Source organism: Jatropha curcas, chromosome 2, assembly GCF_041381405.1.
Source record: "Jatropha curcas cultivar XTBG-Jc1 chromosome 2, XTBG_Jcur_1.0, whole genome shotgun sequence".
In the NCBI taxonomy this organism is placed as follows: domain Eukaryota; kingdom Viridiplantae; phylum Streptophyta; class Magnoliopsida; order Malpighiales; family Euphorbiaceae; genus Jatropha; species Jatropha curcas.
The window spans coordinates 5,482,025-5,496,708 of NC_143152.1; the positions used below are offsets into that span (position 1 = coordinate 5,482,025).

General features: G+C 31.7%; 1 protein-coding gene across 4 annotated transcripts; it reads right to left on the reverse strand.

Annotated features, from left to right (window-relative positions):
- Positions 1-480: 480 nt before the first annotated feature.
- Positions 481-4,628, reverse strand: BLH1 (BEL1-like homeodomain 1). 4 transcript variants are annotated; one of them, XM_012218926.4, is made up of 8 exons: positions 4,591-4,628; positions 4,206-4,314; positions 3,958-4,006; positions 3,593-3,686; positions 2,679-3,490; positions 1,921-2,294; positions 1,774-1,834; positions 481-1,673 (listed from the first exon to the last, which is right to left on the reverse strand). In XM_012218926.4, exons 5-8 carry the CDS (start codon positions 3,450-3,452, stop codon positions 852-854), a joined length of 2,031 nt encoding a protein of 676 aa, XP_012074316.1. In that variant the 5' UTR covers positions 3,453-3,490; positions 3,593-3,686; positions 3,958-4,006; positions 4,206-4,314; positions 4,591-4,628; the 3' UTR covers positions 481-851. The 4 variants fall into 4 exon arrangements, with proteins under 4 accessions (XP_012074316.1, XP_012074314.1, XP_012074317.1 ...); XM_012218924.4 differs by lacking the exon at positions 4,591-4,628 and having other exon boundaries at positions 4,206-4,396; XM_012218927.4 differs by lacking the exon at positions 4,591-4,628 and having other exon boundaries at positions 3,958-4,001; positions 4,206-4,395.
- Positions 4,629-14,684: the final 10,056 nt, after the last annotated feature.

Sequence of the window (14,684 nt, forward strand, 5' to 3'; positions counted from 1 at the left end):
TAATTACTTTCTTTTTCTTCTTCAAGCCAATGATTTTGAAACATATTGATGTGTATATATAATATCTCACTCTTGCTGACTTCATTTTGCTGCCTTGGTTTCTTTCTTACTGATGTGTATATATAATATCTCACTCTTGCTGACTTCATTTTTGCTGCCTTGGTTTCTTTCTTACTTCTGGAGCAGAAGGCGTTTATGGGGTTCCCCAGACCAACCATCTTATCTCATTGTTTGGCATCAGAAAACTATAATTTGCAGCAATGGCGACTTGTCTGTCTGACCTTGGTCTGAATAGGACATGTGATACTGATGGTTCAAGAAGCCCACACATCACAGATCTCAAAGTACATTAAGAAAAGGATTCCTATAAAAATCTAGGGACACTTTGATCCTGTAAGAGATAGTTTTACCTTGTATCCTAAAATTGTAGAAAATAAAAAAACCATCCAAATTTGAATCTTGATTTCCTGGAAACGAAAATGAGCAATTTATATGGTTCCTGATACCCTTTATTTGATGAAATACACATTCGAAACCACATTTTTTTCACAATCAATATATTAGTATACCCCAATAACTAATTCTTATGACATTTTCAAAACTTACAAAAATAATATACAATCCTCAACCCATATATTCTCAAATCCTAAACTGTCTAAGAACTCAAATGGTTCTCTATTGCCAAATGTATAGGACCTATACTATGTAAAATTGTTCTTCTTTCTTTACACTACCATTGCATTATCCCTTGTTCCCTACTAATAGTTTGGAACAGCAAGAAATAGTGAAAAGAGATTCTGAAACTTGTTTCATGGCCTTACACTAATTCATCATCATCATCACCATCACCATCAGGCCACAAAATCTGGCAGCAATTGCGCTGCAAACCTCTTTCTGTTCTGAATATCGATGCTGTCATATGCAGTTGAAGAGTGAGGTGTTGATGTGTTAATCCCTCCAAATTCATTGGGTTCGCCCATTTCTACTCTTCTTCCCAATTGAATGTTCTGATTGGGAAGAAATGTCTGATGCGTTGCTGATAGCGACAGGTTTTCGCAGTGGGGAAGACCGAGCGTAAGCGAAACAGCATTTCCTGAAAACCTTGGTGGTGTGAATTGTTGTTCTGTATCAAACCTTCCGAGTTCTCCAATTGGGTACTGACCAAATCCTCCAATGAAGTTAGTTTGCGCACCAATGAATGAATATCCATCTCTACTCTGCCTTTCACTACCAAATTTCATCGAAATCTGCTCATTATTAGTCTCACCAGGCTTAACATCCATGTTTATGGAAGGAACGCTATTTGGAGATTGAATCAGTTCAGTGCTTCTGTGTCTTTTTGGACTTGCCTGTGTTAATCCTTCCAATTCTGATGATCCTATGAGCGAAAATCCTGACTGGTTTCGTACATTTCCTGCTACAGGAGACGTAGAAATTGCAGGAGCATTCTGGTTTGTCGAACTGTCTAAGGACTTGAAGCTTTTAGTCTGATTCTCATTAACTGAACCTTTCTCATGCCCAACTGATTTTGAAGTAGAATTTTCCTTCTGCTCGCTCTTGCTTTTTTTGTCATCCGACCCATTCCTTTCTTGCTCTTTTATTTCCTCCATGTACATTTCTTCCACCATTGGCTTCCAAAGTCGAACTCGAGCATTTATAAACCAATTAGACACCTATATAATAATAATAATAAAAAAAAAAAAAACAGAACATTCAACTGTAAGAAATTCTTTCACAGCAGAAAGGTAGAAAATTGCAGGATCTTAAGCATACCTGACTCCGAGTGAGTCCAGTCTGTTTAGCTAGCATACGCTTATCAGAATCCTTGGGATAACTGAAAAACAAGTTTATAAATAAATGAGAAAATGAATAGAATTCTTTTGAGTTGTACATATATATATATATATGTATGCTACTTACGGATGGAGGAAGTGCTCGAACAGCCAAGCGCGAAGAACTGAAACTGAACGTTCAGGCAATCCTCTTTGGGGTCTCCAAGCATTGTGCTGGATCATTCCCAACTGTTGAAGAGCTCTTTGTTGTCGAAGATGATGATCGACGAATTTAAGCCTTGAACCTTCAAGTTTTCCTCCAAGGCAATCTTCTTCGCCTAAGCTTTTGTTTGCAGCTTTAATTTGACCTGTTATTGCATCTTTTAAGCACCTGAATTGTTTTGAGATTGTTTGAAGTGCAAGAGCTGTGTATGTTTTCGCAGAACCAATTCCTGCTGCTTGTTCAAATGAGGAAATTACTATCTGCATCTGGTGGTGATATTGTCTGTACCTTTGCTCCACCTTTACAAGAAAAATTAACAGTCAATTATTTAAAACGAAAAAAACAAAACCCAATTCTTGTTTCTTGAAATTAAATTCAACAATTGTTTTCTTTCAATTCAAGAAAAAGTAATGTTTTTTAGTGAAAATCATATGCTTTCAAGAAAGTGACTTCTTGAAATCGCTTCATTCAACAACTTGAAAATGCTACTAAATGAAAAGAACTCCACATTTTGAAAATTTTGAACTCAATTTTTCTTTTTATGGATATCTATTAATGATAGAGACCCAATTTAAAATTGCTAATCTTCTTTCTTGGCTAATATTTACTAGTAGTCACCAACTTGTAAACATAATTTGATAATAGTCCATGATTAAATATAATATTATATATTAACAACATACCTCATCAAGCATGCTAATAAGCTTGGCCTTCTTCATCTGAATTTCTTGCCTCTCTGCCGTGGTAAGCTCTGCTGCGCGCTTACCACCGCCGGCGTCTCCACCGGCTGACCCATCACCACCTGATGATTCTCCAATCATTTTGTTGCTATTGTTACTGCTAATCCCATTAGCTTTCTTGGACAATTCATTCTTGATTTCATTACTGTTAACGTTGACAACTTCATCAAGAAGTTCTTGAGCAGCCTTTAAGTACTTAGAGCTCAACAAAACCCCTTGCATACCTGACACCCCATTTGTAACACCTGAACCGGACGATACAGACCCGCCTGAAACTCGCATATCTTCACCTGACACGGCTTGAGCCTGCGACCCATAACCTGGTGGCGGTGGCGGCTGCTGTTGCTGTTGCTGAGATGAAAGGCTTAAAGACAGTCCTTGCTGAGCGCGTGGAATTTCACGCGCAGCCGAAGATGGGTCAATTGGGTTGTAAAGATTGTAATGAATTCGTGGAACAAGTCCATGCAGAGCAGAAGCATCATGATGAGAAGTAGGGTCTAAAGGGATACCGACGAATTGTTGAGTGTTAGGTGGCGCGTGAGAAAGATGTGGTGGCGGAGAAAGGTGGTTGGTGCCGGAATTGAGGAAAACTAGGTTGTTAGAAGGTGGAGGTGGTGTATCGGAGTATTGGACATAAGTAGGGTTCATTAAAACAAGTGTCTGAAGACCTTCTGCGGATGCTTGGATTTCAGGATTGCCATGAAAGTACGTCGCCATTTGATTGATAGAGATTTTCTTGGAAAAACTATTATACACTGAAAAGAGACTACGTTAGTCAATTAGTTAAATAACCACTTTCAAATTCACATATCAAATCCAAGCATGCAAGAAAAGAACACACAAAAACAAAAACAAACCTTATGAGAGAGTGTGGATAGATCAACCCATCAAAGAAAGAGTGTGACAAAGAAACTACGAGTCATTTGGTGATCTTTGTTTATCACTGTAAGCCTGAGAATCGAGAAAGATAAGAGAAAAAGAAAGTTAAAGATCGAAGAATTCAAGATTTGAAATACTTCAAGAATTTGATCAGGAAATGAATTCTTGATTCTTTCTTCATCCTCTAGAGTTTAAAGAAGATAAAATCTAGAAGAAGAAAGAAAGGAAGGAAGAAAGGAAGTAGAATATGGAGAGAGTATAGCTTTTATAGAGAGAGAGGAGTTGATAGAGAAAGAAAGAGAGGGAGAATTGATTATAGTATTAGTTTTTATATAATTAGAACCTGTTGTGATGGAAATCTGAGTGTTGCACGTGCTTGATGATCATCTGCACTGCAAAGAAAAGAAAGAATTTTCACTTACAATGACCTAAAACCCAAGAAATTGAGAGAGAAGAAATAAAGAAAAGGAGAGAGAGAGAGAGAGAGAGAGAGAGAGAGAGAGAGAGATACAGTTATGGTTAAAAGTACAAAAAAATTGAAAAAAAAAAAAAGAGAAAGAGATACATCAAGAACACATAAAACACACCAACCTGTCTATATGAAAGATCAATATCTATGGATTTTATTATCAGTCCCTTCACTAGTTAAGAGAAAAAATAAAAAGCCCTTTGTCAGACCAAAATCTCTGCAACTCCCTTGCTGAAAAGGAAAAAGAGAAGTAAAGAGAAAGACTGGGTTAAAAAGGCTTGGAAAAAGATACCATTCTTTATATATTCACTCATTATCCATACATTTATTATCATCTTTATATATATATATATATATATATAAAGAAAATTTAAAGAAAAACTAAAAAATTAAAATTAAAAAGAAAAATATATGTATATATACTTTCTCATGACGTTATTAGGTATAGCCATATTTATGTATATGCCTAGTTTATCTTTCTGTTTCAATGGCTTTTGAGTGAGTTACCTGCGAGTAGATCAAACAAGGGAAAACCTCTGATTTGACCCTCTCATTTCAAATCATTCATTGCACTTATTTTTTTATATATTATTAAACAAAAAATTAACTGTAAATGAAAAATTGGGATTAGGAAGTGCAAAAGAAAGAAGATATATAGTATATATACACACATACAAACAGCTGAAAGACTAGGAAACGTCTCCTTCCAATAACCCAAAAGATTAATTCATTTATAAAAAAAAAAAAAGAAAAAGAAAGAAAAAGAAAGTAAGATTGATGATGATGATAATGATAATGATGATGAAGATGAGAATTGTGAAGATGAGAGAAGAGGGTGTGGAGGGACCCAATGGTTCAATTCAATAATAAATATCTCTTTGTCTTTTTCATATTTTTGTTTGTTTTCTTTTTTTCAATTTCTTTTCATTGTTTTGGTATATTATTAAGATTATTATTTTTTATTTATATTATTTATATTTATTTGTGGTTGGATGCCAGTGTTTCAAGATAAAGCAATTAAATCGCTAAGGAACACACAACCAACCACCACACAACACCTACTTTAATGCTCTAAAAAGTTTTTTTTATCTAATTATCTATCAAATAAAAAAAATCTCCATATTTTTTTAATATATAATAAGCTAAGAATATTGTTTTCCAAAATGTAAATATTATTATTTTTTTATTACTGTTATTTCAAACGTGGAAACACGTTTCCTAATACAACCCAAAATGTAAATTATAAGTTCTTGTAAACTTACAAAATTCAATAGTGGGTCCCAATCATATGCATGCATTTGTATCAATGGAGCCGAAAAATGTATGGACCCCACTTTCTTGTTAGGTTCTCACTGTTTTTCTTTCTTTCTTTCTTTCTTTCTTTTTTTCATATTATGGGGATTTGGAAAAAGTGTGTTTGTTGGTAAAGAATTGATATTGTCATTAGCTAAATAGACTATCAATAACAAAATTATTTTCATTTTAAATAAGTATTTTCTTACTTTTTGGATAATAGATGGAGGTCGGTAATTTTCCACTCATAAATATTTGTTCCATAAATTAAATGCTTAACCTTTTAGAGATCATTCTGTTGAACTCAAGTATGTTTTATTATTCGAACCACTCCTTTGTAAAGCTAGTTTATAAAAGCATAATAACGTTAATTATTATTTAACAACAAAAATTAAATGATGTTAAATTAATATTGGTTAATGTAATTATCGAGTTCAACTAGTTATCTCTAAGTGCTACATTTAGACAATTAGGGATTCATTAGAAGCCAATAGGAAATAAGTGAGGACTTAAATGCTTTCACCCTCCTTCCCTCTCTTCAAAAGATCGAAGTTAACAATATGCCAAAAAGAAAATAAATAATAATAATAATAATAATAAAGAGAAGGCCTTATATATATAGGACCAGTCTACTTGTATTTATGTATTATCTAAAACAGTATTCTGAGATAACTTTTCTATCACCATCAGAAAACAATGATATTGCAAGAATGAAGTTGTGATGTTAACAGGACTTGGGTTTTAAACAATGATGTTCATAAGTTTATATATATATATAGCTAGTAGACACAGTTAGTTAATACACACAGATACATGTGAGATATAGTCTTAAATTAGGTCATTGTGACTATTAATTAATTAATTTTTCTCGTGTATATAAGTTTTTCCTAGGATTCTCCCATTGAATAACAACTTTATAACAACTTAAGATAACCAAAAATTAACTAACTTGAGTGCTGGTGAAAGCTGGTCCTATTTGAAAATGTCCTAATCCCAACATAGATATCTCAAGTCGGCAGTCACTCCTCCAATTATGTACACTTAGCCTGTCTTTTACTTACATATATATGAAAATATTTCTTTTCTGTTGCTTTTATTTTCACCCAAACTTCCATACTTTTTTTTTTTTTCTTTTTGAACGTAACTTCCTATACTTATTTGTTGTTGGTAGGTGATTGAATAAATATAAAGCATTTAATTTACTTTAAATTGAGTTTTTATATTTTACTTCTTTTTTGTTCATAAATTTAAGTCATTTTGATAATATCATAATTAATAAATTCTTTTCAATTTTATCCTTTTTTAATATCAAAATACAATAACTATCTATATAATTTTTTAAAAATTAATTTAATTAAATTAATAAAATTTTATTATAATTTATAGAAATTATTTATTCATTTAATATTCATTCAATAACTTTAAACGATTTATTTTTATATAAAGTAGAGTATTGTTAACCAATTTTATGTAATATATATATATATATATTGGAAATGAAGTTTTTTTAGTATATATAAAAGTAATGCAAACTATTTGAAAGATATTGTTAACAGAAGAACATTAGTTAGTTGATTATTTTAACAAAAATATACAAGTAACAACTAATTTGAAACATTCCAAATAATAGTAATGTGAACTGTAATTTCAGAAAATTGCATTAGTATGTAAATTCAAAACTAAATGATGTGCCAATAATTGTCCATTGAAGGCAATATGCCTTTTTTTTTTTTTTTTGTTTTTTGAAAAAAAAAGACTATTCTTGATTTAGTCTTTTAAGAGTTCATACTTCTTTTTCTTCTTCTTCTTCTTCTTATTATTATTTTCATTAAAGTCCATTCTTCATAGTTGTTGTTTAAAAGTAAATTTATATATAAACAACCATCAAAATGTGGTGACCTTCCAATGTCCTTTTCAAATGCATCAAAGACATTGTGAAATGGGCAATTATATTAATCTAAAACTCAAAATTGCTATGATATATATAGCTCTAAGATCATTTTCTAGTAATATTGCTATAATAATTAATGGGTTTTGATTAAGAAGATATGCTAGGGAAGTTTCCATATTGGAATCTAAGATCAAAAGTAACCACTATGATGATGACTTTTGGATTGCTTTAAAATTCAAATTAATGTTATTAATTTAAATATTTAGACATTTCACTATTTAATGTCATTAATTAACTTGTAATAATTTCTTATTTCAAATAATTTTTTGGTTTTCACGTAGTTGTCCAATCTAAAATTTCATTTGCAAGTTGGAAAATTCCTTATTTCCTTGTTAAAGAGTTACACAAAAAAAAAAATCAATTAATTTAATAATTATAAAAGAGTTTGCTCGAAATGGTAATTAATTATATTAGAATTATTCCCATGCATCTTTCAAATTATATTATTCCCATGCATGTGCTTGTTTTACCGTTGGTAGTACATGACCGTACCATATATATTATTGTCTCCTTAATGGTAATTAATTAGTCTATTTCAAAAATGTAAGCACCACTAATATCACATCATACTAATCCCAATCTCTAAAATCTCTTGATGGCCATCATAGATTGAATATTCTCACTCCTTTTCATTTTTTTTTAATTTTTATATATTATATAAATTTATATATTTATATTAAGCTAGAGTATACATTAGTAAGTAATTATATTATGATGGCTATATGTGTATATAATATAGTATTCAATATTGCTATCATGGGGACTCTTAGCTTGTCTCTTCTTTTTCAAATTACCCAATTTCTTTTTCAAAAGAAAATGACTAAACACTTGAAAAGCTATAGATTTCTTAAACAATTCATGTATGTGTCAATGCTAACAGATTAAAGTGAATTAATAAATTAATTAAATAATTAAGTCGGCATGTTGAAGTAATACCATATCCATAGCTACATGTGTCTACTAATTAATATATATATTTGCATCATCATTATCATTATCACCATCATCATCACTGTATATAATAATACTATTACTGAATTCAAGTTAATATTTAATTTTTTTATATGTATGTTAATTATCTTCCATATATATATATATATATATATATATATATATAGGAAATAGGTGGGGCCATCTTCTCAACCTTTAACCATTACAGTTGGTAAAAACTATCTCCAAAATGCATGGGCCATATTATAATTTTCTACTTAATTATTATTATTAGCCTACAATATGATAATTTATTATTATTTGAGCTTCAATTTCTTTTAAAATGCTCTTAAAATCACTTAATAAGCACTAAATAAACCTTTTTTTAATATTAAATTCTTTTAATATTAAATTTAAATACGAGGTAGAAAAATTTAGGAAAATATTAAATTCTTTTAATATTAATAACAAATATTAGATACTTTTTTTTTTCAAAAAAAGCAACTAAATAAAAAAATAAAAGTACATGCTTAACACGTGCCCTAAAGGCACCCATTAATGGGACCCTCATTTCATATTCCACCCTACGCACACTCATAAATTCCTCTATCTCAACCTTTTTTTTTTTTTTTAAATCTCTTTTACCTTTTATTCTAAAAATTTATCCCAACTGTTTCAATTTTTAGGTCTATGTAGATTGAACCTTTTGGATATCTATCATCATATGAAAAATGATTCCTAAAATTATAAATAAGATGACTTCTTTTTAACATCATATTTATGGTTTTTACAAAAAAAACAAAAATTGTTTTTTAGTTATTATTAATTAAATTAACTTATATAGGTAAAATATTTTGAAATCAAACATGAATTAAATTAAAGGACAACAATACTAATTAATAGGAGTAAGATCGACGGTAATACACTGCATTTATTAAAATTAGCGCTACCGAAAAACATTACATTTATCGGAATGATTTCATCTAAATATCATTCCTGATCGAAACATGAAACATATGTGAATAAAAATAAAAAAGAAATGACTAAATCAACTTAAATATTCTAAACAATAATTAAAAAAAAAAAAACTCAAGAACAGACAAAAAGTCGAAGAAAGAGTAAATTGCAATCACTAATTAGTTTGTAAGTATCTAAAATAATTATTATTTGATATCAATTGAAGAATCAAAAAAAAAAGAAAAATGAGATTATATTTGGATAATTATTCTTGAAATTGCATGATTGGTTGGTTATACTTTCTCTAATTGCTACCGCACTAGTCTATTAAGTATCCAAATAAAGAAAATTTGATAATTAAAAAAAAAAGAAAAAGAAAAAGAAAAATGTTGAATAAGTTGATCGTATTGAAGCTTGTTGACCACGCAGAGAGATAAGAAAGTGAGAGAGAGAGAAGTAGCTTTCAGAGATGGACCCAATGGTCTTAATTAGCTACTAAAGAGGGGCTGCTTCTTAGCTCTATTATTATGTGATTCTCTTTTCTTCTTTGGTATAGAGAATACCCTTCTAAAGACGCAACCATTATTGGTTTTTGGTTCTTCTTTTTCTTCAATACTAAAGCCCCCACCCTTCTTCTTCTTCTTCTTCTTCTTCTTCTTACATATAACTCTTTAAGTACTTTGCCTATCATTTACCTACTCCTTACCCACCTCTATTTTTGACAATTAGGACTCAGTAAATTGTTCGGTTAACCGAAAATTAAACTGTATCATTTCTGTTTTATATTAAAAAAAAATTGAAAATGGATTTGAATCGCGTGTGAAAGCATATACATTTTGAAAATGATGTAATTGTCATTTATCATTTAAATATTTAAATATTTAAATTCCTGCATTACAAATTAAATTGAGATATATCCGCATGAGCATACATAAAATGCGCCTCTATCTAGCTTAGCTTTTTTTGGTAGATGGGTCAATAACAATATCTTTACCCTAGTTGGGTTTGATATCATTTTGTTAATGTCAAGTTCATTGAATCACCTTTATCTATAGCTAGGTAAATTGCATGATTGTGTGTGTGTGCTCTTTTACTTAGACTAATATATGGACTATGGAGGGGGAAAGAGGCTTCAAATTGACAATTAGAGGTCTCATTTCCACATAGCAATAACTTTATAGCTCTATATAGTGAGGGGTGATAGAGGTAAAGTAGTACAATGATGAACATTGTGTGATTAAGCAAGAATACCCTACAAAATAGTAACTTTAGCCCCATTTGAAGTGCATGTCCTAAACTACAAAAACTTCCTATTGAAGATCATATAGATGGGACATCTATTTTTGGCCTTGGTTGCATGTAATTTTCATTATCTTTACTAAAAGTTAGAGAAGATAATGGGAAGCACATTTGGTCAAAATTTGTTTCAATGGTCAAACCAACTAAAATCATCACCTCAACAATAATTACCTTTCTTCATGGGTCAAGTTCTGCCATTCCTTCTCAAATTGTACATGTGAAATTAAGAGTCTTCCAATTAGAATGTTGATGTGAATATAGAAAGGTTGAGAAATAGATTTTGTATTTAATTTTTTTCTCCTACATAAACCTATATGACTTTATTTATGGCTTGTTTGGTTTATCAATTATGGCTAGTTATTCCTTATTCACTACTAGGAATTATATTAAATCTTTAAAGCACTAATCCATAAAAATCTCAATTTGAGTTCATTATAGGTAGTTGAATCTTTAAAGTACTCCCTCCATCCACAAATAACCGTCATATTTGCAAAAGTATAATGTCACATTTATAGATTTTAAGAAATAATAATTTTTTTCTATTTTTAAATGATGAATATTAATTGCTATAATTCCCTAAAATTTCTCTCTTTATTTTAAATAAAGATAATATAGTCAATTTACTCAATAATTTATTACAAATTAAACAAATTAAATGGCTTTCTTAAAAAACGAGAAAAGTGCGAATGTAATAGTTATTTATAGACGGATGGAATATTTATCATTAACATTTTAATTTTAGTGTTTCATTATAATTTTGACCTGTTAATTTTTAAAATTTAAAATAATTTTTATTCATTATGTACCAAATACTGTGACATCCTACCGAGTCGAGTCTTTGCATAGAGTTGAGTTGAGTCGAGTTGAACCAAACCCGGTTGGGGTAGAATGGGTTTATTAGTGGACTTACTTGATTGAGAGAAAAAGAGCAAAGTGTAAGGATTAGGATTTAATGGCAGTAAAAGAACAAGTTTGAGTATTAAGTTGTAGCTTTTACCCAATTGAGGTACCATGTAGTAAGTTTCCATCATTTATCTTGCTTTTGTGATGGCCTAACCGCAATCATCAGTTCACTTTCCCATTGTTTATCTTTATCGTCATCTTCTTCATCTCCTTCATTTCCTTTATTTCTCCATCCAATTAGGCAACCTCAATTCTCTCCAAGTAAGTAGAATTACTTGCAGCTTTATGTTATTCAGTCTCTACTTGAGTTATATTGTAGATAAGTTATAAGAATTTTGATGTGTATAGGAGAAGGGAGTTCAAAGAGTGTAGAGAAGAGAAGCTAGAACAGAGCTCACGCGTTTTTGGAGTAAAGGTTTGATATCTCTTGATTTTTATTATTGTCTTTGCATGAGAATTTGTGTGGTGTGTTGCTATTGAGACAATATATTGCTTCATGGTGGAGAATGGTAGTGGTGAGAAAACAGGGGAGGTATTGAGTTTATGTTGAAAACAGGGGAGGACTTCATCTTGATTTTGACCCCATTTAATGAGGGAATTAGGAAGTATCATAGAAGAGTTATTTGTTCCTCTATGTGTTAGCTTTGCATGGGTTTTTGAATCACCCAAATTGGATTTGTATATTGAGAGATATGACCAAAAGAGTGCAGACTGCGCAGGCTGGAAACGCGTCGCGACCTGGTACTGCGTAGGCTGGAAGCACGTCGCGCGCTCGCGACTTTGCACTGCGCGCGCGCGACTTTCACTTCAAACTCACTGACTCTCATTTTGCTCTTCTCGCGCTCGCGACCTTGCAAGACGCGCTCGCGAAGTTGGCCCTTGGCCTGGAAGCGCTCGCGACTTGCGTTGCGCGCTCGCGTAGTTGGCATGAAAACTCACTGTCTCTCATTTGGCATACTACGCGCTCGCGACTCTCAAGTACGCGATCGCGACTTGTGCCTGAGAACTCACTGTCTCTCATTTGGCACACTACGCGCTCGCGACTCTCAAGTACGCGATCGCGACTTGTGCCTGATAACACACTGTCTCTTATTTTCTGCATCTCGCGCTCGCGACTTCCACAGGCGCGCTCGCGACTTGGCTTTTCCTGCATTTTTGGACTTTCTTTTTCTATGTAATTGGGTTCTTTGCTCAACTTGTATGCATCCAATCATTTCAAAACAAAAAGACAACATTAGAACATGGATTAAAACAACATCCAAGCATGCAAATGATGTGAAATCACATGAACATTATAATTTATGAAGTGATGAACTATTACTATGATGTTGTGTTATACATTTGACATACCAACATTATGCTCCATTGAGGTTAGGTAGAAACCATGTCGATAAGGCCATGTCGCGACATAGGATAGCAGATCTGCGCCTCATACAGTTTGTTACTCCGGCTACAGGCCGTTGAGTGGATATGATTATATGGGCCATAGCAGCCAAGTATACAGTATTCATCTAGTTTATACAGTTTTTCTTATCACCTCGGTTTCGCTATAACCTTATGGAGCCATACAGATTTCATGAATCATACAGCATAATAAACAACAAGTATCATGCTATATGTGCTTATATGTTTAATTATCCAGATGCGTTTACATGGTTATTCCTATACATGTATGTGCCTTATTATTTCTTGTTATGTTGAGATATCCATTGAGCTTTATTTGCTCAGCGAGTTACCTGTTTAACTCGCAGGTTTTGAGACCGGTCCGTAGAGGGTCCGTTTACAACTACTGCCGTTCATCTGTAGAAGACTCAGTCTTCAGGGTAGATACTCATGTTATCCTTTTTATGGCATGTACAGGGCACACAGTTGGGCCCAATCCATTTTGTAAACAGTATCATGTCTTGTAAATATTCAGTACATTATTACTATAAGCAATCTCAGCATGATATTAGATTCATTATACATTATGATTTCAGCATGTCAGTTCATTCAGTCAACCAGTTTGTAGCGTCTCGGCTCGGTTTATTCGGGTTTACGGGTGGACCGGGAAGGGATGTTACAAATACTCCCAATATATCAATTATTTTCTTACACTCTTAGATTTAAATAGTCTCTCCATTAAGAGAAATAAAGGGGACAAGGCCAAAGATACAAACGAGTTGAATGAGAGTTGAAATTAAATTGTTGGATGTAAATTCAAGTTTGAGTTTGGCTTGAGCTCGATTCAAATTTCAAAAACTAAGTTTGAGCTAGTTTACATATTTAAACTTAAATATATGGTTTACTATTATCAAATTAGCTCTTAAGAGTTGAGAGCCCTATTCTATACGAACTTCATTTCCAAGTTTCAGAGCTGGAGTTTGTTTACCAAAACAAAGCGATAGAAAATTTACATTCTCAAGCTCAAACTTGAGCTTATTTACAGACTTTTGAGAGCCTTATTAAGGAGCTAGCCTATGAATTTCACTCCAAGTTTCAAATTCAATTCGTTTATTAAGTGAGTTAGATAATTAGACTTGAGTCATATTATAAAGGAAGAAAACAGAATTTACAGATAGATTAAGATGAAAGTTTAACTGAATAATTTTTCCATTTTATGTCTATCTACCCCTAAACAATATTAATTGGCCCGTTAATTGAGAGAGAGCCAATTCATGCGAATAGACTCCTAAGGACTCATTAATTAGGATATTTCCAACTAAATGTGGAGGTAAGTGGTGAGATAATGACATTAATCTCTTAAAAATTCAAAATTTCCCCAATTTAACTCTTCCTGTTTAAAATTTTGAATTTCGCTCATTTTACATCAACTCTTTAGCAGTTTCAAATATATGAGTGCAAATATAACAAAAATGTTGAGTCAAAATTTTTGTTACTCCTACTGTCTCCTCAACTTCTACAATATACACTAATATAAATTTGGAACGTAATATAAACATGTAATTGCATTCACATGCTTTTCAAAAAAAAAAAAAAAGAAAGAGCAATAGAAATAGGGGAACAATAATTCTAACATCATAAATCCACTATTTTCATTTGATCTCAATGACATTCCAGCTAATTCACTCACATATTTTCAAGATATGGTCATAAATTCTCAACTTTCAAATTTGAACTCCTTACCTGATAAGAAAAAAGTGTCATGCATATATTTGTAAGGTGTATTATCAATATAAAATGGTATTTAGAACCAGAGTGTAACCATCTAATTGTGTGTATATATTATAGATAATTACACAAACTATCACTAATATTCGTGTTCTCA